The sequence below is a fragment of the Dendropsophus ebraccatus genome, chromosome 6 (genome assembly GCF_027789765.1).
Source record: "Dendropsophus ebraccatus isolate aDenEbr1 chromosome 6, aDenEbr1.pat, whole genome shotgun sequence".
Classification (NCBI taxonomy): domain Eukaryota; kingdom Metazoa; phylum Chordata; class Amphibia; order Anura; family Hylidae; genus Dendropsophus; species Dendropsophus ebraccatus.
The window spans coordinates 54,500,594-54,527,037 of record NC_091459.1 but is presented as its reverse complement, the minus strand read 5'-3'; the positions used below and the strand labels follow the sequence as shown (position 1 = coordinate 54,527,037).

The 26,444-nt window shown below is 42.1% G+C and overlaps 1 protein-coding gene across 3 annotated transcripts in view; it reads right to left on the bottom strand.

The window, feature by feature from the left end:
- PEX7 (peroxisomal biogenesis factor 7) overlaps positions 1-26,444 on the bottom strand; it is a 155,690-nt gene that overhangs the window by 51,444 nt on the left and 77,802 nt on the right. For 2 of the 3 annotated variants that reach the window (XM_069973729.1, XM_069973730.1), the window contains exons 7-8: positions 19,385-19,498; positions 3,893-3,948 (exon numbers count right to left, since the gene is read on the bottom strand). In XM_069973729.1, coding sequence (XP_069829830.1) covers positions 3,893-3,948; positions 19,385-19,498 — 170 coding nt within the window. Of the gene's footprint in view, positions 1-3,892; positions 3,949-17,957; positions 18,585-19,384; positions 19,499-26,444 lie in introns of those variants that run through there. The other variant, XM_069973731.1, reaches the window with a different exon arrangement.

Genomic DNA, 26,444 nt, shown 5'->3' with positions numbered 1-26,444 from the left:
ATTTGGTCAGCTCTCCTACAGCACCATTCACACTAGACAGGAGCATGTTGCTATGGCGGAAATTGCAGATACACAAAAACACAAAAAATGCAACAGCTCACCGCTAATGGCAAGATACAGACCCAATACAGATAGAAAAATTGGTAAAAGCAGCCCCCCAAGTGCTTAAGAAAATTTCCATAAAAATGAGGCTCTACCATTTGCAAAGAGTATGTACCTCCTCACCATGATGAGGTGGCCTCATGCCCAGATTGAACCTACTCTAAACCTTGGCCTCTCCTGGGCTAATAATAAGCTAATAATATCCAAAGAGGATACAAATGATACTGGCAAAAATATGGAATAGGTGGAGTGCACGACCAAGTAGTGTTTCTTCAATTTTAGACATAGCAACGTGCCCCTGCCTAGTGTGACTGGTGTAGTAGGAGGGCTGACAGAATATGTCTTTTTGCCTATGTTCCAGGTGGGGGGAGTGGCTGCTTCTACGTGGTCGTACACTCCACCTATGCCACCCTGGGGATTAATATTGCCAGTATTAGTTGGATCCTACAAGTAGAGGCCAGAGTTAGTGTAGGTTCCATCCCAGGCATGAGGCCACTTTACTGTGGTGGGATAGTACACACTATTTACAAATGATATGCAAAGAGCCTCATTATTTTTATGGAGATTTTTTTTAGAAGTTGGAGGGCTGCTTTTAGTGATTTTCATGTATGTATTAGGTCTGTATCTTGCCATTAGCGGTGAGCGGTTGCACATTTTGTGTTTCTGCAATTTCAGCCATAGAAATGTGCTCCTGCCTAGTGTGAATAGTGTTGTAGGAGAGCTGTCTTTTTGTCTGTTCCCCTTTAAAGCGAGTGCAGCTATCTGTGGACCTCCAAATTTACACCAGAACACTGGCATAAATTACAGCTGAAACATCTGCAAGCTCCTAGCTGGTGTAGATGTCAGTCTTTGGTGTCCATCAGAGGTATATGTCAGAAGTTTTTCTCGGCTAACACATCTAACAGAGGGCAATAGCTTGATGTGGTTAAGGTCAATCCTCTACTAAAGATGCCATTTTTTTTAAACAGGCTTTATTTATAATTTAAGAACAATAATAAATGAACCAACAACACATTGGTAAGCAACATACAAGGAATGAAACCTTGTTTTAAACTGCGGCAAAGTCAGGAGTGAAATTGACTCTTAAAAGGGATGGCGACTTAAAGCAAAGGAGGTACACGTGTACCACATACATATTTGTAAAGACGTACAAATATTCTGTTTTTAGTAAAGAAGCCAACATTACAGCTAGTGGATGTTTGTTGGGGTGGAACTAAGGGCAACAGGTTATCAAACAACACAGACACATGGGGGATTAGTGAGTCTATATCTCCCAAACGATACTTTTTAAGAATTGCTTGTAAATTGGAAATATGTTACATTTAACTTAATGCATTACTATAGACTTAATTTTCTTCGAGACACAATCACTTCAATCCAGTAATCCTTGGTTATGAAAGGATCAGAATGGAGGTATCACACATTTCCATCATGTGTGGTTTGTAACGAAAGATAACCATGTGATGGAGAGTCAACTTCGCAGCTGATCTGGTAGTGCTGGCAGGTACTTTGTTAAGTGTATGTAAGAAACTTTGTAAGATATTTTATCAGGGTAAATGCCTATTTTTCCTCTTATAAGGCTCCTTTCCTGACACCGCACCTCCCAAACTTTTGTTCATATTAAGAAAACAGCTGAATTCCATTGTTAATAAGGCAGATTAGAAGTTCACTGAATGAACATGTTACATACTGTACATAAAAGTCTATGGAAAGGGAATGAAGAGTGATTGGACAGCCAAAGGCATACAATGACGGTGAAGATTACACAAGTTTATTGTGAGCTTAAGATCCTATCCCAGTACTGTCCTCTATGCTGCTGCTGCTTCTCATGGTGTGGTATGAAGACGTAGCAGAGCAGGGTCTCCTATTTTGTGTGTGTGCATGCAGCACATGAGTTTAGTCTCCACCCAGTAGCTCAGGGACAACAAAAACATTTACAGTAAATTAACCCTTTGAGGACTAAGCCCAAAATGACCCTGCGGACCGCGCCAATTTTCATTTTTGCGTTTTCCTTTTTTTCCTCCTCCCCTTCTAAGAGCTCTAGCACTTTCTTTTTTCTTTCATTCTACCATAACATGTATGATGGAACCCCAAGAGCTGCTCCTGTCACTCACACTTGAACGCTGCGATTGCACTGTTAAAGGGGTTAATGACAGGCTGCAGCGCGATCACTGCTTAGAGACCCAGGACGTACATTAACGTCCAGGGTTATCTGGTGACAGACACCCATGACGTCACTGTACATCCAGGGTCGTCTAGGGGTTAAAGGGGTACTCTGGGCCTTTTTTTTTTTTATCTTTCATATATTGCTGCACTGAAGTCAAACACTGCTGTCATAACCCAATATTTAAATTTAAAGGGTACCTGTCACCCCCCATGCCGGGGCAGAGCCCGGCCGACCCCCCCGAGGCCGACACATATACTTACTGCTCCCACGAAGTCCCGGAGCCCGTCCTGCCGCAGAGATATCCCCGTCCGAAGAATGACGGCTCCAGTCATTCTCTATGGACACCGGACTCATCTCTGGGGAGCGCACGCGCAGCTTCGGACGAGGATATCTCTGCGGTGGGACGGGCTCCAGGACTTTGTGGAAGCAGTAAGTATGTGTGTCTGCACCGGGGGGTCGGTCGGGCTCTGTCCCGGCACGGGGAGCGACAGGTTCTCTTAAATCATGCATCCTTACCAGACAGTAAACTTAATATATATAAAAAAGTGTGGTATGTAACACTAAGTACCAGATGATTCCAAAAATCCTAGAACTACAGACAAGAATAACAAAAAATAGGATATGCTTTAATAAGGAGTATTTATTAAGGTGACACCTTCACCAATATTTACAAATTAGGTAAATTATGGAAATTCATGCACATGGTCGTGCCATTCTTTCCCTATGTCGAAATTGTCCAGTACAGTCCAGAACCTTTGTCGGTCTATTAGCTGTAAACAGAGATAACGTATAATACCAATCAACTCTGAACGAGGCTCGGGCGAGGCATTTTGTAAATTGTATGGACTAATACTACATAAAACGTGATTGGTTAGACTGACTACTATACTCGTAGATTGACACGGGACGGAGTAGCTTGGTTGTTGATGCCATCACGGTGTAGAGTTGATTGATTGGTATTATACGTTATCTCTGGTTACAGCTAATAGACCAACAAAGGTTCTGGACTGTACTGGACAATTTCAACATAGGGAAAGAACGGCACGACCGTGTGCATGAATAAACACCATAAACAACACCTGTTAGAATTCACATCAAAGAACCTGTTTGGAAAAAAGTTGCTTAGGCTAGGTTCACATCTGCGTTTGTCTCATTCATATATGTATCCATCCATATTAAATAAATGGATAATCACAAACTGATTGTAAAATTATCTTAAAGGTCTGTTTGCATTTTGGCTTTAAAAAACTGACTTTAGTTTATCGGTTTGCTTCAGACGGCAACTGTTTGCATATGAGTTTATATTCCTTCCTTGATTCTCTCCTTTTCTGCACATGCTCAGTGAAGAAAATAGCTGGTGACCGATAACCTGCAATAACATGTGAACGCAAATACCTTCTGCAAATTCTATGTCCATCTAAAAAACAGAGCACACTAAAAACCCATTGAAATTAATGGGTAGTATGACAGATCTGCTATGTTCCAAACTGGAAAAGAGAAACAGAATTGTGGTGGAGGGTAAAACGCTGGTGTGAACCTGGCCTAACATTGATGAGATACATAGAGCACAGAATCACAGAGAAGACTTATAGACATTTATTTAATAGTGATTACAATTCCTACCTCACAGTGAAATCATAGGAACATGATCCTAAAATACTTGCATGAAAGGGAGAAAACTAAAAGAGAAAAGAAAGAATAATCAGGTAAAACACACCACTGATGTTCCTATATTACAAGAAATAATACAAGCAAATCTAAGGAGGAATCACAAACCAAACAAATATTTCTATACGACTGATCCATAATAAACATGTTTAAATGCGCCAATGTTCCTTTAAAGCTGCATTCTGAAATGCCTAAAGTAAAATGTTAACACAAAGTAATAAATCTGTTATTATTTTGCCAACAACTCATAAGTTATATATTGACAGCTGCGATGCCTTGGGCATCATGTAAAATTAGTTCGATGGTGGTATACCCCCATGTTGTGTGAATGCGGCCATGTGATGAACAGCGACAATGACAAATCTGCTTTATACTTACATATTGTAATAGTAACTAACATTTGATTAAATCACTTTGGGTTATGAATATACTATGATTGACTTTCTATAAACTAAATTGGACATACTGTTGTTTTTGTTGTTTTATACAGAGCACGGTATACAAATACTATACATAGGGAAAGTGTGTATATTTCATGGTTATATTTTATACTCTGCTAAATTCACTTGTGGTTTATATTTTGTATCAAATTATAATTTGACCCCCATAATCCTTTTCATGTCCCGGTACATGCCTGTACTCTTGTATTTCCCCCACTGTCCAGAAGACACTGGCAACTAGATAAAGTGGCATGCGGAATCTGTATCTGTCTGTAGCTACAACAGGTGAATGTACATTTGTACAGACCAAAAGAGGACTACTGAGATATTTTCTGACCACAGCCAGGATGGTGATCCGTAGACATTAGAAAACAACTGATGTCTCTTCCATTAGGGAATGGCTCTTGGGTAGTGATGAGTAAACTTGCCGCACGTTCAGGTTTGGCCGAACCTAAACATTCACCATTTGACTCCCGATGACTAGCAAAGTTGGATGAAGCCCTAGGAAGTCCTGGAAAACATGGATACAGCCTATGTTTTCCTGGCAGCCCTAGGTCATCCGACTTCTCCAGCTGTCGGGAATCAAATGCCGAGCTTTTGGGTTCAACCAAACCCTGAACGATCAGTAAGTTCGCTCATAAGTAGGGGTGGGGCTTGATTTCTTGCACCGAAATAAATCTCTAATTAAGCTTTTGCAGCTCAGTTCCACTAAAATGAATGGAGCTGAATTGTAATACATACAACCTGTGGACAAGGGTAGTGCTGTTTTTGCAAGAAAGTAGCCAAGTCACTTGGTCAATGCTGCCAGAGAGCCAATAGCCCTGGTTTGCTACATTATCATGTACCATCTTTTCTGCTGGAATGTTTTGCCCTACTGCTTGATATTTTCCGCAAATCTGCAGGTGCTGTTTGTAATTTCTTTTTATGGAAAATTTAATAAAACTCATTAAAAAAAAAAAAAAAAAGAAAGAAAGTAGCCACGTTTTATCTAAGGGCGCTATTACACAGAGTGATAATCTGCTGAATCAGGTCGATTCAGGAAGATAGAGCTCCGTGTAACAAAGACAACAATCAGCCAATGAAACAATTGGCTGATCATTGTTTAATCCAGCTCAAAAAACAGTGTCCGCCACATGCACATTGCCAAGCGTAATATCAATGTGTGGCCTAATAAATGTGTAAAAAAAAAAAAAAAAAAATTATACATACCTGTCCTTCTAGCTTCTGCTCTCCTCATTGCCACTGAAGCTTCAACACCGGTCTTTACAGTACCAGGCCACTAAGCCAATCTCTTTCGGAGGCGCTGTCCCATCTCAGCCAGTGATTGGCTGAGCAGCCTGTCACTTCAGAGACCGGCTCAGAAGTTCGGGTGGCAGCTCTGAGGAGCGGATACAAGCTAAAATGACATCAGGTAGCATGGAGAGGTATGTATAAAGTTTATTATTTTACAGTTAAGGCAAGGGCTGCACGGACATCGCTGCACGCTTATTAAGGCGCGTAACAGGCTCAGTTAACATTAGTGATTGGGGTTACAGCTATGGAGAGATTACCTTCACAGTCCTGTCCCCTGATGTAAACCCCAGCCTGAAGTGGATCTGCTATGATTTGGAAGGTGAGGGAGACTTCCTGCGTCAGAGTACAGGGCTGTAGACCCCGCTACGCAGACCATGCCCCTACCCCACTTACGTTCCCACCCAGTACAGGGAGCTCTTAAACCAAAGCAATGCTCTTACACAAAGTCACAATTTTGAAGAACTGTGAGCTCTTAAACCAAATCGCTCTTAAACCAAGGTACCACTGTACTTCTATTTAAAAGACTCAAATCTTCCAGTACTTCAGCTACTGAATGTCCTGCAGGAATTGGTTTCATGACCCCTCTCTATACCCCCTTCCCAGCATCACAACACAACTGTACGTTAGGATGCATAAAGAGGTTAATTAATGACCGCGGCGCAGAGGATAAAGGTAAGAAATCTACCTACAGAACATTCTCAGCATCCGCTGCTCTATGGAAGCAAAACAGCAGATTAGAGACTTACTTAAATATTACTCTCTTAAATGCTTGGGCAATGTTGGGTTTTACCTTAATAGTAATCCTGGTTTTAGACTGGCAGAATATACTGTGGGAAATCTACAGACACATGCATAAAATGGTCACACAATTTATTTTATTTTGTCTTTTAAATAGTAATTTTAACAAATGCAAATTAAAAATGTGGAATGAGCAGTGTAAACGCCATTATTTCATATAGTGCATTCAGATGGTAGTTGGTAGGTCTAGATGTATGCAGACTGCTTTGATCTTGGGAAAGGAAACATTCATTAGGTGTATCTTACCCGCCATTTACTTAATTATCTGCTGAAAGGAATTTCTTTGCTTTATGCACAAAAGATTGAAAGCCCCACTGAGTCATGGAAGTAAATGGCCAGTTATTAAATGAACAACAAATGAGAACTTTTGCCTGAGCCAAAAGGCCTTTGTATCACAGGATAATAGTGGAAAATTGGTTACCTAACAGATTATATGCAGATTAGGTCTGCACAATCCGCAGCTACAGCATAAAATGTGGATATTTACAGGAGGTACAACACAGCCAAAGAGATTTCTGTACACTTTGGGTGTGCGACTGTAGGTGTATACACTTTTTACTATATACTGACTGACTGCCTATCAGGTATATTTTCTAGAATGTAATAAAACCCACACCCCTTATCCACTTGCCCCAGAATATCTCAAATTCGGCTGCTAGACCAATGAAGACATTCTTTATCACACAGTGGATAGACTACAATCATAAAAGGGTGCAGACAGTTGTCATTATAGAGCTTGAAAAAGCACTTTATTGTAATCCGTATTCTTCTTCTTCCGTTTCTTCTTCCAGCCATTCTTCTGTGATTAATTCAGCTCAAACCCTTTGCGCTCCACTTTCGAAGCCCTCTGCGGTGACAGGTGTGCTATCTAGTTTTGGTTACAATCAGATTTGTCGTTTTTAAGAAATTTACGTTCAACCCCTTAAGGACCGGGCCTGAAATGGCCTTAAGGACCGGAGTAAATTTTATGAATATGACCAGTGTCACTTTATTCATTAATAACTTCGGGATGCTTTTACCTATCCGGCTGATTCTGAGATTGTTTTCTCGTGACATATTGTACTTCACATTTCTAGTAAATTGGAGTCGATACTTATAACAAATCTTTATGAAAAAAAACAAAATAGCGTGAAAAATTGTGAAAAAATGCATTTTTCCAACTTTAAAACTTTTCTGCTTATACAGAAAATGGTTATATCACATAAATTATATATTAAATAGCATTAGCAACATGTCTATTTTATGTTGGCGGCATTTATTAAACTATCTTTCATTTTTTTTAAACAATAGAAAGCGTAAAACATTAGCAGCAAATTTCCAAATTTTCGGTAAAATTTCAAAATCAGATATTTTTAGGGAACTGTTCAGGTTTAGGGTACAAACCCACTTGACGTATTTGCTGCGTGAATCAGTGTTAAAAATAAGCAGGCAAAACGCAGGTTGGCTTTATACAATTGTTCTGTGTTAAAATACGCAATTGCGTATTTTTGAAGCATGAAGCTACATGCGTTTTCACTGATGCTTTGCTTACAACAAGCTTCACGCTTCAAAAATACGCAATTGCGTATTTTAACGCAGAACAATCGTATAAAGCCAACCTGCGTTTTGCCTGCTTATTTTTAACACTGATTCACGCAGCAAATACGTCAAGTGGGTTTGTACCCTTAAAGTGTATTTGAGGGGACTGTGTGTTAGAAAGCCGCACAGTGCACCCCATTTCAGAAACTGCACCCCCCAAACTCTGCAAAAGCATATCCAGAAAGTTTTTTAACCCTTTAGGGGAGTCACAGAAATAAAAGCTAAGTGTGTAAGAAATTTGAAAATTTTTATTTTCAGTGCAGAGATTTTATTGTAATCCAATATATTTCATAATTATAAACCTATTACCAGAGAAACGCACCCCAATAATTATTGCCCCGTTTCTGCAGTTTATAGAAATACCCCATATGTGGCCCTATTGCGCTATTTGACGCAACCACAAGCCTCAAATACAAAGGAGCGCCTAGTGAATTTCAATGGCTCCATTATATTTGGTCATTTCTGACTGTACCACTTCAGGTTGGCAGAGGCTCTGGGGTGCCAAAACATAAGAAACACCCCTAAAGGGACACCATTTAGAAAACTAAACCCCTCAAGGAATGTAACAAGGGGTGCGGTGAGCATTTGGACCCCACAGGTGCTTCACAGATTTTCCGAACAATGTGGCGTGAAAAAAGACAAAAGTATTTTTTACACTAAAACGTTGTTCTAGCCTTCAATTTTTCATTTTCACAAAGGGATAAAAGGAAAAAAAAGACACAAAAAGTGTAGCGCAGTTTCTCCCGAGTACAGAAATACCCCACATGTGGACATAAAGTGCCAAGCGGGCGCAGGACGAGCCTCCAAAGGGAAGGAGCGTTTGGAAGCTGGATTTCACTGGAATGGATTTCAAGGGCCACATCGCATTTACAGAGCCCTCGTGCTACCAAAACACTGGAAACCCCCCACAAGTGACCCCATTCTGGAAACTACACCCCTCAAGGAATCTAACAAGGGGGGCAGTGAGCATATGGACCCCACTGGTGACGGGCACAAATGGAACAATGTGACGTGAAAGTGAAAAATTTCATTTTTTCACTTTCACGGCACAAATGTGCCCGTCATCAAGGGGTCCATTTGCTCACTACACCCCTTGTTAGATTCCTTGAGGGGTGTAGTTTCCATAATGGGGTCACTTGTGGGGGATTTCCACTGTCTTGGCAGCACAAGGGCTCTGTAAATGCGACATGGTGTTCATATTCCATTCTAGCCAAATCCAACCTCCAAAATCCAAGGCTTGCCCTGCGCCCACATGGCGCTTTATGTCCACATGTGGGGTATTTACGGACTCGGGGGAAATTGCTCTACATATTTTGTGTTTTTTTTCTCTTTTAACCCCTTGTGAAAATGATAAATTCAAGGCTAGACCAACATTATAGTGTAAAAAATGAAATATTTCATTTTCGTGCCACATTGTTCCACATTTGTGCCCGTCACCAGTGGGGTCCATATGCTCACTACACCCCTTGTTACATTCCTTGAGGGGTGTAGTTTCCATAATGGGGTCACTTGTGGGGGGTTTCAACTGTCTTGGCAACACAATGGCCTTTTAAATGCAACATGGCCCCTCGAAATCCAATCCAGCCTCAAAAAACCAAATGGCGCTCCTTCCCTTTGGAGGCTTACCCTGCACCCGCATGGAGCTTTATGTCCACATGTGGGGTATTTCCGTACTCAGGAGAAATTGCGCTACACATTTAGTGTTTTTTTTTACCTTTTAGCCCCTTGTGAAAATGAAAAAATCATGACAAGATTAATGATTTAGAGTAAAAATTTTAAAAAAATTACACTAAATGTTGGTCTAGCCTTGATTTTTTTCCATTTCCACAAGGGGTTAAAAAAGAAAATGAACACAAAACGTATAGGGTAATTTCCCCTGAGTACGAAAATACCCCACATGTGGGCATAATGTGCCATATGGGCACAGGGCAAGCCACCAAAGGGACAGAGCGCCATTTAGAGGCTTGAATGGAGGATGGAGGCCACGTCGCAATTACAAAGCTCCTGTGCTGCCAGGACAGTAGAAACCCCCGACAAGTGACCCCATTCTGGAAATTACATCCCATAAGGAATCTAACAAGGGGTGCAGTGAGCATATGGACCCCACTGGTGACGGGCACATGTGTAGAACATGTGCCGTGAAAATAAAAAATACCATTTTTTTCATTTTCACGTCCCAAATGTGGCCGTCACCAGGGGGCCATATACCCGCTGGCCCCCCCCTTGTTAGATTCCTTATGGGGTGTAGTTTCCAGAATGGGGTCACTTGTGGGGGGTTTCTACTGTCCTGGCCGCACAGAGGCTTTGTAATTGCATCATGGCATCCTCTAATGGGAATGGCGGCCATACCTACTTAGCTGGGGAAAAGGGACAATTCTAATTTATTTGGGAGTATTAGGCCAATTATTAGTTTATAGGGTTGAAAATGACAGGTGTCCATCAAACTCAACCTGTGTTGATCCAGAGGAAGGCAAAAAACCCTCGTGAGGCAGACGACAGTAGCCTCATCACTGGGAAAAATTCCTTCCCGACTCCATAATGGCAATCAGAATAATCCCCAGATCAGCGTGACCCCTGAAATAGGAATAAGGGACAAAATTTAGATAATGTAGAATCCCAATGACGTGTGGTGCGCCTTGAAGTGATCCAGTATGCAGAGGCCAGGGGGATCAGGACAGGTGTCACACTGGAAAATGGTGTCCTTCCTAAACCCCCTGTTACGCCACACTCTGCACTTCTTCTGGGGTCTCCCGTTCTCCAGTGTGGGGGACGTCACCTGGAAAATGTTGTCCTGGTGCGATACAGGGTCCTTCATATCCAGAAGCGCTGGGTCCGCTCCATGGCTGCTAAATATTAGGGCTCTGTTACGGCTTCTGATATGTTCGGATCGTGCCGCAAGCTACAGTAGCTCGGGCAGCGAGGGACCAGAAGAGGGGGTGCTGGTATAAAAGTTATCCCCGTACAGGTGGTGACCTTTATCCAGCAGTGGGAAGATCAGTTCCCGGCCGATCTTCCCACTTGTTCCAAGGATGGGGGGGGGGGGCATCTGGGGGCTGCATTCGGGTGTCCCTTCCTACATACACTCTAAGGGTACGTGCACACTGCGGAAAGGCGAAGGATAACCCTTCGTGCATTCCGCAGTTGGCACCCACCGGCGGACTCATGCGGGCGCGCGTCTCCGTCCGTGTCATAGACTCCATTCTATGCACGGGCGGATTCCGCTCTCTGTCCAACATATTCATTCTTTGGAGGGACGATGGAATCCCCCTGTGCATAACATGGAGTCTATGACACGGGTGGAGACGCGCGCCTGCATCAGTCCGCCGGTGGGTGCCAGCTGCGGAATGCACAAAGGTTTATCATCGCCATTGCGCAGTGTGCACCTACCCTAAATCTGTAAGAGTACCCTGAGGTACGCTCACAGAGTTAGTAGAATTTTACGCCATACTGTGATCTCTTATTGGGATGGTACTGGTGGAAAAGACGTGTCTGGGAGGCAGCATACACTACGCTACCCCCAGACACGTCACTGGAGGATGAGGATGAATGGAGGAACGAAGGATCCCCCCATTTATCCTCACTGGCTGTTTCGGTGTCGGAGGCAATAATAACGTATCCCTCTGACGCCGAAAACACCCTGGGGGTCATCTTTATATGGGGACTAGTATTTGGGGTATGTAGTGGTGTAGTGTCAAACTTTATTCAATGTAGTGTAGTGTGGTGTAATGTAGTGTTTTTTACGTGTTTTTTTACAGTAAGTATAAAAAAAAAAACCTACGCCAAAAATGGTGTTGCTGATAAATGCCGCACTTATCAGCAGACCGTGGCAGTAGGATAGAGAAAAAAACACCCTACTCCAAAAAGGAGGAGTTGCTGATTAGCAGCGCACTTTCGTGCGATGCTGATCAACACTCAGCGGCGATAGGGTGCGGAAAAAAGAAAAAAAAAAAAAAAAACTTTATTACATACTGAACATCCCTGTAGCTGCTGATAAGTGTATTACACATATTAGCCGCTAGAGGGCAGCAGAGCGGAAAATCCCGAAAACCCGACGCTGGAGCCGAAAATAGCCGAACGTGACGTCACGGAAGAAGCCGAAGACCCGAACGAGACCACGAGGACGCCGCGAACCCGGAAGACGCCGATCAGGACCCCGGGACAGGTGAGTAATGTACGAATACCTGTTCTGGACCCCTCAGCTACCTAGCTGAGGGGTCCGGAGCAGGTAATGATAACTTTTGGGGACTTTGATCGCCGTGAACGGCCGGCCGTTCACGGCGATCGGGCCAGTGGCACCTGGCCACCATTACTTTTTACAGTAATGGCGGTTGGTGCCGTCCTCGGACAGCACCGACCGCCATTTTTTCCGGGTCATTGGGTCACGATGACCCGGAAAGGTTCCGATCGCCGCTATTGGCTGATCTGAACTGATAAGCCAATAGCGGCGATCGTCGGCATGGGGGGGTTAACAACCCCCCATGCCGACAGGGAGAGATGGCCTGCAGTGTATTTCTGCAGGCCATCTCTCCCGATCGCATGCGGCCGGTCCGCGGCGCCCTCTTAAAGGACCCGCGTACCGGTACGTCATGGGTCCTTAAGTGACAGTGATCCATGACGTACCGGTACGACATGGGTCCTTAAGAGGTTAAAGACCCCTAATTTCCCATAGGAAATAATGGCCACACTGTAAACGCTAACAGCCAATTACAGCACATATGCAAATAGCTGAAATATAGCAGCCAATAGATATTCTAAGGTCTTGTCAGTCAATGAATCACAACATCCACACATTCACATGTCCACTATTGGTCAATAAAAGATGTAGAAGATGGAAGGTCCTTAAAGGGGTAGGGCGGCGATAAGCAATTATTCACCAAATAACACACATTACAAAGTTATACAAGTTTGTAATGTATGTTATGTTAGTGAATGGCCCCCTTCCCCGTGTGTTATTTAGTGAATAATTGCTTACCGCCGCACTACCCCTTTAACCCTTAGGGGACACAGGCAGTTTTCATTTTTGCAATTTTGTTTTTTCCTCCTTGTGTCTTGTTATATATGTTCCTCAAGTTGTTACGATTACAACGATATGTTACATGCATTATTTTTATTTTATTTAATGACTTTTAAAAGATATGTTCCTTAAAATCAATTTATTCCCTGGCTTATAGCGCTTTTATCCTTTGGTTTATGGGGCTGTGTGAGGTGTAATTTTTTGCGCCATGATGTGTTCTTTCTATCGGTACCTTGATTGCGCATATGCGACTTTTTGATTGCTTTTTATTACAATTTTTCTGGATTTGATGCGACCAAAAATGCGCAATTTTGCACTTTGGGATTTTTTGCGCTTATTCTGCTTACCGTCCGAGATCGGGAATGTGATTAATTAATAGTTTGGGCAACTGTTCATTGTTATATGTTGAAGTATTGAATATAAAACAAAGAATCGTAACACATGTGTCAGTACTTAATTGATTGGACTTCTAGTATAAGTACACTGATATCTCATTGAGATCTATGCTGTATAGATATGCAGCATAGATCGATGAGATAGGCACATTGATTGCTTGCGGTTGCTGCAGCCGGAAGCAATGGAGTGCCGAGCCAGGATCAGCGCCATTACGGCGCAGACCTCGGGGCGAAGTAAGATGTGTGGATCGCTCCTCTGGGACGTTGTCCACCCCCCTAGACATCAGTGATGGCTGCATTCAAGTAATCGGATGCAGCTGTCAACTTTGACAGCTGCATCCGATTACTTTATTAGCGGGCACGGCAATCGGACCATGCCCGCTAATAGCCGCAGTCCCGGGCTACGAACGGCACCCGGTACCACGGCGGTTCAGAGCGTGGCCGCCGCACGGCCCTGCTCTGAACACATGGAGGCGCCCTGGATGTACATGTACGTCCAGGGTCGCCTAGGGGTTAAGGGACTGTACCAATGTTGCTCTTAAAGAGACAGTACCAAAGTTGCTCTTAAAGGGACTGTACCAAAGTTGTTCTTAAAGGGAGGGTATCAAGGGTTAAAGTTTCTCTTAAAGAGAAGTCACTGTTAAAGGGGCACTCTTTTTAAGCACTATGTATTTCCCTGGAAATGTAAATCTAGTTTAATATTGTCATTTAATATTCAGGTGATAAGAAGATGAGACTATAAGAAAATAATTGATGAATGTTTACACCTATTTTGTCCTTAAATCGAATGTACCACATGAATGCATATATTAAGTTTTCCATAAGACTTTATTAACACTGAAGCACTGATTCTGCCTGTCTGGTCCTTTTTTTAACCCTCAGCCCAGTTCCTGATATTTTCACAATTTTATACAGATTCTAATGCAGTCTTCTGGTGCACTGGAAGCTCTGGGCCTGGGGCCTCTAGTGCATAGGTATGACCGTTCCTGGCAACTCACGCCTTCTATATTCCCCCAGCCCCAGCTTCTGTGTCAGCTCCGGCCTACAAGTGGCCTGCCTACGAGCTATGTCATCAAAGCAGGCCGGGCCCAGAGCTGACATAGAAGGTGGGGCTTGGGGAAGACAGAAGGCGCACGTCACCAGGAGTGGACATACCCATGCACTGTCGGCTCTGGGCCTGCCAACAGTGCACCAAAACACTGCATTAATATATGTATAAAACTGTGACTATATCGGGAAACAGGCCCTTAAAATAACGACGTATGGAATGAATATGCATTCATATGGTACCTTCACTTTAATAGTGTTGAGCAATAGTGTCTGTCAAAATGTTCAGGGTCGGCAATATTATCCAAATTCAGATGCTCAGCATTTGATGCCCTGCTGCTGCACAATTTCGATGCCAACCTAGGGAGTCATGGAAAATATAGATACAGACATACGCCATAGACTGCATCCATGTTTTCCTGGCAGCCCTGTGGTGGCATCCAACTTCTGCAGCTATGGGGCACCAAATACCAAGAATTCAGGCTTAGAGAACACTACTATCAATATTTTTCAGTCTGTCTGTATTGTATATAAAATGTAACCGTTAGAATCAATGGAGCCGCGTCATACAGGGGAGGGACCCGCCCTTGAGCACCGGCCCGGGACCCGTGGATAGAACGGTGCCGTTCACGGAACCGGTCCACGGATCGAAAAACAGATCACGGTACTGGCTTCCCGTGACGGCGCGGTTCTATCCCTGTGTCAAATTAAAGAGGATGTACCTGGTGGTACATCCTCTTTAAGCTATTGGACCAGCCTCTTCCATCGGCTCCACGTCCCTCTTCCATCTGGATCAGCTTCTTTCTACCTCCTTATGTGTATCACCGGAAATAATACATCAATAAATAAAAGATAAGCTCTTGTTATTAGTACCCATTGCCTGCAGGGTTTGAAACACCCTTTTGAAACACCCTTTTTTGACAATTAGCAAGAAAACATGTATTTTCTAACACCATGCACTTCTTTCCCACCGAAATCTGCAGTGAAATATTTGTTTGGATATCCCTTAGAATAATGTTATATGGTTTACTTTACTGGTTGCGCTGGTTTTATATTAGTAGCAAACTAAGTTCTTAACCACATGCATAAGGAAAAAACAGTTAAATGAAATAGACCCGCATGACGCTGGGTAATTTATATATATATATAATATATATATTTATTATTTTTTTAACTTGTTTCAAGACTTGAACATTTCTATTGTCGTATTTTGTTTATTTATTTATTTATATTAAATAAAAAACAGGTAGAAAAAGGAAACTGGTAGAATAGAATGGGAAAAATTAATGGTTAGGTCACTTCAATTACGTTAGGTTCACGCCGTGCTTCTTTTTGACATACAGTTAAGGTATATGTTGTTAGTTTTATTTCCATGTCCAATTTACCCTACAGCTGTTCACACACAGTAAAATAAAATCAAAGTACAAGTGTAAAATAAGGAAAAAGTATTGATATTTTTCAAATCTAATATTCTGCTACATTAAAAAGATATTCTGGCCAGAACTTCTTTTAGAGCTATGCCCAGTGTGAGAAAAATACCATACATTTAATTCCCCTGGAAGCAAACCCAGAGATACTGTACATGTATGTGAATTTGCGTCAAGAGTTTAAAGAGGTAGTTCTGCCAGTACTCCTTCTATGCTCAGGGAGGGGGGAGTGAAAAAAACAACATACACACACTTCGCTGGCTCCTGCGCTGCTGTCTATACTACACTGCTCTGATCGCCATTGTTTGGCTGCTTCCAGGTTAAGGGACGTGATTAAGCAGGTCTTAGCAAATGAGCAGCTGCAGCGTTGTCCCGCCTCAGCCACAGAATAGCTGAGATCTGCCACGTCATGTCTTGAATCCAGAAGCGGCCGACCAATGGAAACCACATCGGCGTAGTACATCTTAGGGAGCCAGGGAGGTTTGTATATGTTATTTTTTTCACTCTGACCCTCCCTGGGTATAGGAGTACTGGCCGGACTACCTCTTTACAAGCTTGATACAAATTCAAGTACACGTAGGTCTGAAGTTAATGCCCTTTAGCACAATCCCAAATACACGTACATGAATAAGTTAAACTATCACCACACAAAATTGCACCGTGACAGTTTAGGTTTCCCTGCGGCCAGCAACTGGTGACTTGTCAGGAATCACTAAGGTTGGCCCATCATTACAGGTGGAAAAGTCACAGAGTAAAATGACAGGAGGGGGTAGCTTTTGACTGGCTCTGGTCCCCTCTGTTTTGTGCAAAACTAGATCAGAGCCGGAAAGGAAGAAAAGTCCCACACCACAGCAAAGTAACAAACAAGGAATAAAGACAAGTCATCCCATTACTACCCTGATTGTTACCTCTGTGCCCTGTTGCTGTACCTAATCATTGCCCCCTGTCCCCTGTTGTTGTACCTGACAGTCTCCATTTCCCAATTACTGTACCTATTATCATGCCTGTTGGTCTACCTGATCGTTGCCAGTTACTTGTCACTGCTGTTAATGTAAAAATTGCTGATAAAAAGTCCTAAAACATTCTAAAAAGTAAGAGGACCTTTACCATATAATGCTGAAATTAAGTAGAGATATTGTAAATGTAAATTATCTCATTTGTGTAACATGAATTCAATTTTTTTAATGAAATGTTAGCCTATTTTAGTTTAATGTTAATTTATCAACCAAAATTTACTACTAAAATGAAGTACATTTCAAGGAGAGTGATAAGGATTGGTTAGGGAAACTATTCTGTAAAGCTTGGAAAGAAATTAAAAGGGTGTGTAAGGTAGAAAGTAGTTTGGAGATCACAGAGATTTGGCATAATAAAAACTTTAATGACACAACAAACTATGGGCATGAAGTCTGAATCATAACACAAATTCTTTATTTACCATGATTGTATCGATAACATGATAGAAACAATAAAATAAAACAAGATATATAGATTTAAAAACAACCATATACTGATAAAATTGCATATATTTAAAAACAGACCACATAGGACGAATGGATTCATAAGTACTGGGTGCAAAGGGATAGTCTGATAATAATAAGTGATTCAAAGTGATTATATACGTGTCACTTTATAACTGTATAATCACTTTGAATTATGCACATCTATATAGAGTTAATGTTAATTATAATTTGGTACACATATATATATATATATATATATATATATATATATATATATATATAAATTCTTTTTATTGGCATAATTATTCTATATCACTGTTTATTTAGTTAATTGTGACTATCATGTTGCATTACGATTATTGCACTATATCATGCGTATACCAGTATCATTGTATTTTTAGCCACCGCTGTCCCAGGTAGGTTAGAGTTAATTGGGGAGTGCATTGTAGATGGGTGAGCGCGCCGGATCGGTCGTTAATGCAGCAGTCACTTCCGGGCGGCCGCCGCGGTGACGCCGCGGTGGTGCGTACTTGGGGTGAGCTGCTGACCCGGAAGTGACGCAGTCTCGACTTCCGCTCCGGCGCGCCGACAAGCCCGGAAGCAGTGTTAACTCATAGAGTGGCCCGGTATGTATATAAGGGAGACGGGGATTTAGGGGGGCAGTTCCCTGAGAAAGCCTGGTTGAGGCGAAACGTACGTAGGGATAGCTGTGACCCTCATAGTAAGAATGGGTGAGTGTTGATAAGATAAAGGGTTCTTTTTGTCTTTTTATAATATTGCCTGAATAATTGTTTATTTTATTGAATCCATGTTTACAATTGTATAGGCACTTTATCAGACTATCCCTTTGCACCCAGTACTTGTGAATCCATAGGGTCACTTACAATGAAGGTATTCACAATATTGTAAATATTAAAGGAACAAGGCACTTTATGTCTAAAATATATAAAATACCGTTGTCACAGAAATACGATTAATTTTTAAGATCATACATAGAGTACAGTATACCCCAGCACTAATGAAGAGAATTGGATTCAGGGAAGACTCTAATTGTATGAAATGTGAAATGGAGGGGGCAGGTCTGTATCACTCATTGTGGTCGTGTCATGTGATTCATAGGTTCTGGTTAGAGGTCATGGAGGAGTTGGAGAGAAGGGGATTATTGGAAGACAAACTGACCTTTGAACAGGCAGTACTAGGTGAGGAAAAGGAGAAAAAGGAGATAAAAGATTAATGAGTACAGTACTATTTGTACTATTTTTGGCTAAATTAAGCATTTTGAGGAATTGGCTCTCTCCTAATAGTCCATCGAGGCAAGAATGGCTTAACCTGGTGAACAGGGTTAGATGTTTAGATGGCTGGTCTCAGAAGGCAGAAGGGAGCAAAGTCGTAAAGAGGTGTACCAAGAGACTAAGTACTGATTTATGGGGGTTTTATTCTTTGTTTGTTTGTATTTGTTTTTTTTTTCCTCCCTTGTATGGAGGGGGGGGGGGGGGGCCGGATATGAGGACAAGAGGATATGTCTAGATATGTTTATATAAAATGTTAATTGCTATTAATGATGATATGTACAGGTCTATTTTTTCTGGAAAATGTATCTGGAATTTTTTTATGTGTCCTCTTGTTCCTTTTTTATGAAAATTATAAACAATAAAAAAAAAAAAAGTACATTTTGTTACGAAAAATAATTCTCAGAACCAGAATTACCTCCTCCTGACCTCTAACTGCAACCAAGGTCGGCTTATGGCCGGAGTGTGCCACGTAATATTTGGTGCCTTTTCTGTCGCACATGCCAAGGGCGCAGACTTTAAGATAACATATTATTAGATAAGAAAATCGGCCAAGTTGTTTCTATATTTTATGGCCGTATATTGCTTTAATTTTACTGTGTGTGAGTCAAAGGCTGCAACATATGTGCATTCAGTTTGTATATGAAATAAAGACAGTAAATTAAATATTTTAATAATGTATATGAGATGGTACTGCAATACTTACTTTCACCCGCCTGATGGCATAGGTATGACCATGGAGTTCAAAGACTGGTTGACGGATCGCCCTTAAATCCCAGCCTTTTAAAGAGCAGTCAACTGCACCCGTTACAAGCAGATACTAAAAGAGAGAAAATAATACTATGAATACCATGAAAAGAAGGAAAATGATAATGCTAGAGGCACAATCACAATAGACCAATTTTCTTTTTCAATACTTCTAAAATCTTAGAATATTAACATAAAAGACCAACTTATGGTTACATACACTATATAAAGGAAAATATTGGAAGACACCTCTTAATCCCTTAATTCAGGTGTTTCATTTAGGCCCCATTCACACATCTATGGACATTTTTACGGCCAAGAAAGACTGATCTCCCAGATCTTTCACTATCAACGGTGGGTGGTATTATTGAAAACCGGAAGCATTTAGGAACTACAGAAACTCAATAACTGCAGAGTTCCAAACCTTACCTGACATTAAAGGAAAACTACCAGGTCCCTTAAGCTGTGGACTTTCCACACATTGAATATACTTCAACCTAGGCCAGTGAACTGACTTAAAGTGACACTGTCATCCCCTTTTTGCATTATAACTTCCCTACACAGGTGTAAAGGGTACATTTTGCAGTTTTCATAGGCTAATTGTGCATTGCTACTGGTAATAGTGATGTGCGGACTACTAAACTTATGCATACCTGTCCGTGCTCCCTGATGTTCTGCTAGCTTCGGCCCACTCACTGCAGTGTCTTAGTGTAAGGCCACTCAGCCAATCCCCGAATCAGTGCCACGGCCAGTGGCTGGCTGAGTGACCGGTCACTTCAGACAGTGTTACATGTACTGATGTGCGCCCAGCAGCCGTTGATTGAAGATCAGGAGCTAAAGACACAATTAGCCGATGATCGCTGTCATCGGCTAACCGTTGTCTTCATTATATGGAGCGATGATCTGCCAAATCGGCCTGTAATAGGGCTCTTAGCCTTGAAGGTCTCTAGAAGAGTCCAGTATAGACTTCTGGATGATGTGTGTTAGGATAGCAAGAATATCACTGAATCCACAAGCCATTTTAGGGCTTTCTATAGTGAGGGACAAGTTGCAGCTATGGTTACACATATTACAGCAGTCACCCCTGGAAGAGTAGCACCCAATTAGGGAATAATAGGGAGATACAATCCCTACACTAGGACTCAAAAGACATTATAACAACTGGAGCATGCTCGAGTACGATCATTTGGCATTTGTTCACTGGTGGACTATGGCTGTATCCATGTTTTCAATGGCTCCCCCTAAGGCTGCATCCAACTTCTTCAGCCATCGGTATTCAAATTGCCAATATAGTTTGTTAAATTATTTACTACATTGGTTTCCACAACTACAGTACATTGGTTTAAGGGTTTTCCCAAGTAAAGCAGCACTTAGAATTAGTAATAAATGTCAAAAGTGTTGATCAATGGGGGTCTGGGTGCTAAGAACCCCACTGCCTGCTGGAGGCGATTGGCTGAGCGGTTTGTAGGATACGGGTTCCATAGAGTTTCTACAGAATCTGTGCAGTGAGTAAAGAGATGTGGTGAGGGTCTAAGTACCCAAACCTCGACCAATCAAAGGTTGTGACATTAAAAGTTGTTAAATAACGGTAACCCTTTACCATGGTGGGTGAGTGATGAATACACTAACAATATAACGTAAAAACGTTCTATCACATTACATTTGTGAAAATGTTACCCATAAGTTTACCTGTAACAATTCAGCCTTTCTAATCTTATACTTGCAGGAAGATCCTGTAGTCTCTGATCGGTTTTCTTTAGGCTCTCTCCAATCACTCCTCCTCCCATCTCCCTCTTTGCCCCTCCACTCTTCTTAGATTTGTATGGGAAACATGTAACCTAATCCCTCAGTGAGCCACTAGTCTGTCTTGTAAATGCAAGCTGGAACTGTGATATTTTTCAAACAAAAATAAAATTTGGGGAGGAGGGCAGGACACAAATTCCTGCAGGACATACAACAGCTAATAAGTACTGGATTTCAGATTTTTAAATAGAAGTAATTTACAATTCTGAAACTTTCTGACCAGTTGATTAGAATTTATTTTTCACTGGAGTGCCCCTTTAACAAGTGACTGCAAACCATGTTCACATGAAATTTAGTGCAGCTTCATTGCTGCTTTGCGGCTGTAGGGTGGATGCTCCATGTAGCCGTACCCTTAAGAGTTTGCTCAGATTGTGTCCAGTCATGACAATTCCCTGTGAGCTAAACACAGCATAAGATCAAGCCTTTTCCTGTCCTCAGGATTTTTTACAGTGCATCAGACCGCATAAGAGCTTGCAGCAAGGAGCTCAATCTGTTTAGCTCTCGGAGCTGTTGGATCTGTATAGTTCTTTATTCTATGATTGCTTCAAATCCCTAACAACAAGCAGAGACCTTGAAAACTGTGACAGACAGAAATGTACAGAACATTACAATATAGTTAAATATGTTGTTTTTCCATGCATTTACACAGCTTTTGGGGATTTTTTTAATTCCTGATACATCATCACTAAATTATAAGGACCCCCAATAATAATCACTAGGCAGACACAAATGACTGCACATTTTATTTTTCAAGGACGAGACAATACTTATCGAGAGTTAAGACCATACTCTGTCTTTCCTCAGGGTGGCTGCAGCTGCAGTATAAAGTAATTTATTATGACCTGAATCACTGCCAAATGTAATTCAAGGGTAATGTCAAATCACGGGAGACATAAGGAACCGCAAGAGATAATTATTATAAAACAAGACCAACTTTATTTTCTAAGTTATCTGGAGCTACTGTATGACTGCTCCAAGAAATAATGCAAAAGTCCAAGGATTCAGACCACTGTACCCAGCCAGTCTGGGGCAATTATTGGCTTTAGCCTGTTAACTAAGCCTGGAACAAATAATGATTCTCAGTGGGATATGCTATCTGGAAGAGCGAGAGCCTGAGCAGAGTTGCATTTCAATGAATGAAGCTGAGTTTTAACGTTTCATTGTGCAAACAGGAATCTATCTACATGAGGATGGCTAAAACAATAAACGGTTCTGTCACCTTGCTACATTGGGGTGCACTTCTCCTCTTAAAGGGATCCCAGCAAACTTTGCAGTGCTTAACATTGAAGTATTAAAAGGAAAACACATTCATGGTAACAAAATGCAAATGTTACAAATTGTATTAAAGGGGTACTCATTTATTTCTATTTAAAAATCTCCAATCTTCCAGTACTTATCAGCTGCTATATATCCAGCAGGAAGTGGTGTGGTGTACTGGAAGTGGTGTACTGTCTAAAGCAGGGAGGTTTTGTGGGGATTTGCTACTGCTCTGGACAGTCACTAACATAGATAAAGGTGGCAGCAGAGAGCACTGTGTCAGACTGGAAAGAATACATCACTTACTGCAGGGAATACAGCAGCTGACAAGGAAAAGAAGACTAAAGATTTTTTAATAGAATTAATGGTGCGTTTACACAGACAGATTTATCTGACAGATTTTGGAAGTCAAAGCCAGGAACAGACTATAAACAGAGAACATGACATAAAGGAAAGACTGAGATTTCTCCTCTTTACAGATCCATTCCTGGCTTTGGCTTCCAAAATCTGTCAGATAAATCTCTCTGTGTAAACGCACCATTATAAACATCTATACCTATCCTATTTGACACCTGGTGATCTCGGCTACATTTAATAACTGGTGCAGTGGTGAGTGGTAAGGCCTTGTTCACACTTCTGTTGGTTGGTGGCCGCTTTCTCAGTCGGTGGCGCCTGCTGGGTTTGCAGGGGCCCTTGGGGTTTGGTCCTGTGACAGTGAGGTTGCAGGGCTATTCTGTGGCCCCCCTTCCCTGCTTGCGCTCGCTTTGCAGGGTTGGCGGTCGCTGACCTACACAGTGTGGGTTTAGTGTAGGGACCCATGTGGGCCAGGAGACCGGCTTGGGGTACATGAGGCAATATGGTTTGATCAAGTTTGATCAACACATCCTGGTGTTGGTTTTTAAATGTAGCCGAGAAGCATTAGTGTCAGCCATAGGTGTGAGGTGCAACAGCTCCTTTCTCTCAATGTCCATAATTACCTAAAACTCAATGTTATTCTAATTAGAAAAAAGCCAGTCAAAATACATGTATAATGCTTCATAGCTAACAAAAGAGATTTTTTTTTTTGTACTAAATACACTAATCCTTTCGTCTAATACTCTCACTAGGTAGCTGTTGGTAGGGAAGTACAATTTTAATTTGCTGCTGTGTTACAAATGACAGAAGAGCAAGTCATGCATACTAACATTATGCATAATTATTGGCAATGGACCAGGCTACAGTACACAGAGTCTTTTTTAACTGTTCACCTTGCAGCAGACCAGAACGGTCAATGCAAGTCAATGAATGTTTTACGTGTCATCCCTTAATGATAGGTATATTTCTTCAATTCTATTGCTATAGTAATCTGATATTTATTATTAAAGCATTGACATATTCTGCAGCCGTTTTCAATTCATATATAATTTATAGGGAAAAAAGAAAAGCCCTGCCTACATTCTTAAGAGAGATATGCCATGGATGTCAGGGAACAAACACCAAACCTGAAAGGAAGATAAAAGGTGACAAGGGAGGACATGACTTTGTCCCTTACCCTGGCCATGCATATATCACTGTAATATACAGACCATCCTCCCCAAAAAGCAGACCATGCAGAAAGCTATCCTTACTGCACACCCTCCAAAATCCTAACTCTACCATCCTAATATGTTTTCTAGGTCAACAATGGTTCTTCGGAGGATGAGATGGACTTTTGAATGATGTTATGGTGTTAAAGGGGAACTATCAGCAGGTTAGAGGAATCTAACCTGCTGATAGCCCCCTATAGCGCCCAGGATGCTGAGGAGGGAGGTATGTGTTTTACCATCCTCCTTGGTGCTGATGCAGCAATGTTAGTCGGAGTAATCGTCGCTCCGTTGCACTGTTAGGAGCACTGCCGTTTCACCGGCCCACTCCTTCTAATGCTAATCAATGGAGCAGGTGGGCAGGATGACGAGACAGTGCTCCTAACAGTGCACTGGAGCGAAGGTTACTCTGACTAACATCGCTGAACCAGCGGCGGCCGGTCTTATATTAGACCCCGCCCCCCTTTCCCTGGCAGGATTCACTAAAAGGCGCATGCCTCACAGGGAATCTGGCTGGCCGGGCGCCCCAACCTGCGCCCGGCGTACTAAATCTACACCTGCTTCTAAGCAGGTGTAGATTTTGATCATGATTTACGCCTGAGAGCATGATTTACAGCTGCGAGGCCACGCCTCCTCCCCGCCTTGTCACGCCCCCTCCAGCTCCCCCAGCCCGCCCATCGAGCAAGCGGGGCGTACACCTCGGGCATATGTTTCATAAATGTCCCCCATGGTGTTTGAAAGGTTTACAGATTTGTCAATTAGTTCTATTAAAAAAAAAACCTCAATCCTGCAAGTAACTATCAGTTGCTGTATGTCATGCAGAAAGTGGTGTTTTCTTTTCAGTCAGGAATAGTCCAGAGCAGTAGCATATGAATATATACCCATAGAAAACCTCTCCTGTTCTGGACAGTTCCTGATGGACTGAGGTGGCAGCAGAGAGCGCTGTGTCAGACTGGAAAGAATACACCAGTTCCAGCAGGACATACAGCAGCTAGAAGCAGTACTAGACTTGAGATTTTTAAATAGAAGTTAATTACAAATCTATATAACTTTTTCACACCAGCTGATTTGAAGGGGAAAGAAGATTGCTGGATAACCCCTTTGACAATGGTTCCTTGAAAATTCAAATGAACTCATGAAAGTAGCTGCGTCTTTTGTGGTGTTGAACTCTCCTGTGAAAATCATGTGAAAATCAAAACTGGCATGTAAAAATCGCACCAAACACGCAGCGAGAATACACATACATTGACTTGATAGCAATCAGTACCGCTGTGGATTTATGTGCAAGAAACTCTCAGCGATAAATACGCAGTGAGTCTGCACGTGTGAACAGACCCTTACACCACAAAAAACGCAGCTACTTTTGTGCGAGTTTCATGCGAGTTTCGTTCAAGTTTTGTGGGATAAATACGCAGCGATACGATATGTGTGAAGGCACCCTAAGGGTCTGTTCACACGTACAGACTCGCTGAGTATTTATTGCTGTGAGTTTCTCGCACATAAATTCACAGCGATACTGATCGCTATCAAGTCAATGTATGTGTATTCTTGCTGCGTGTTTGGTGCGATTTTTAAATGCGAGTTTTGATTTTCACATGATTTTCACAGGCAAGTTCAACACCACCAAAAAAACGCAGCTACTTTCATGCGAGTTTGATGTGAGTTCTGTGCGAGTTTTACGCAGCGAGTCTGTACGTGTGAACAGACCCTTATAGTTATGATAGAATAAATACCCTTTTCTTTCTAACCAATTTTTTTATTGTGATCAAGAAAAAATAGAAGAACATTTTCCAGAAAAGTAATAACAATACCCTTTTTGAATTCTGCATTTTCACCTGCCTGAGATTTTCAGGAGCAAAGGGTACTTCTAGCAAGGGTCACAGCTTTTCATATCAAACAACATTAAACCGATACTCTGTATATGTGCCAGCACTACAGTATCCGTTCTTTATCCTTTTCTGCTTTCTTTCTGTATTAGAGACGCTTAAGGGTGGGTTCACACTATGGAATCCGCACGGATAAGTTCCAGCTGATTCCGTTGCGCATCTCTGCTGGCTCTATAAACACCATTCTATGGCCGGGCCAATTCTGCTGTCCGCCAAAAGGGCTAATGTGTCAGTTCTTTTGGTGGACAGCGGAATTGGCCCGCCCATAGAATGGTGTCTATGGAAAGCCGCGGAGCCGCCAACAGGAACGAGGGACAGAATTGGTCGGGCCAAGCCCGCTGAAACAACCGACGTGCCAATTTGTCAACGGACAGCGTAATCGGCCCGGCCATAGAATGGTGTCTATGGAGCCGCGCTGGTGTCTATGAAACTTATCTGTGCGGATTCCGTAGTGTGAACCCACCACATGACAGTCCATGGGAAGCTTGCCTGCCTCCTCTCTCCGCGCTGA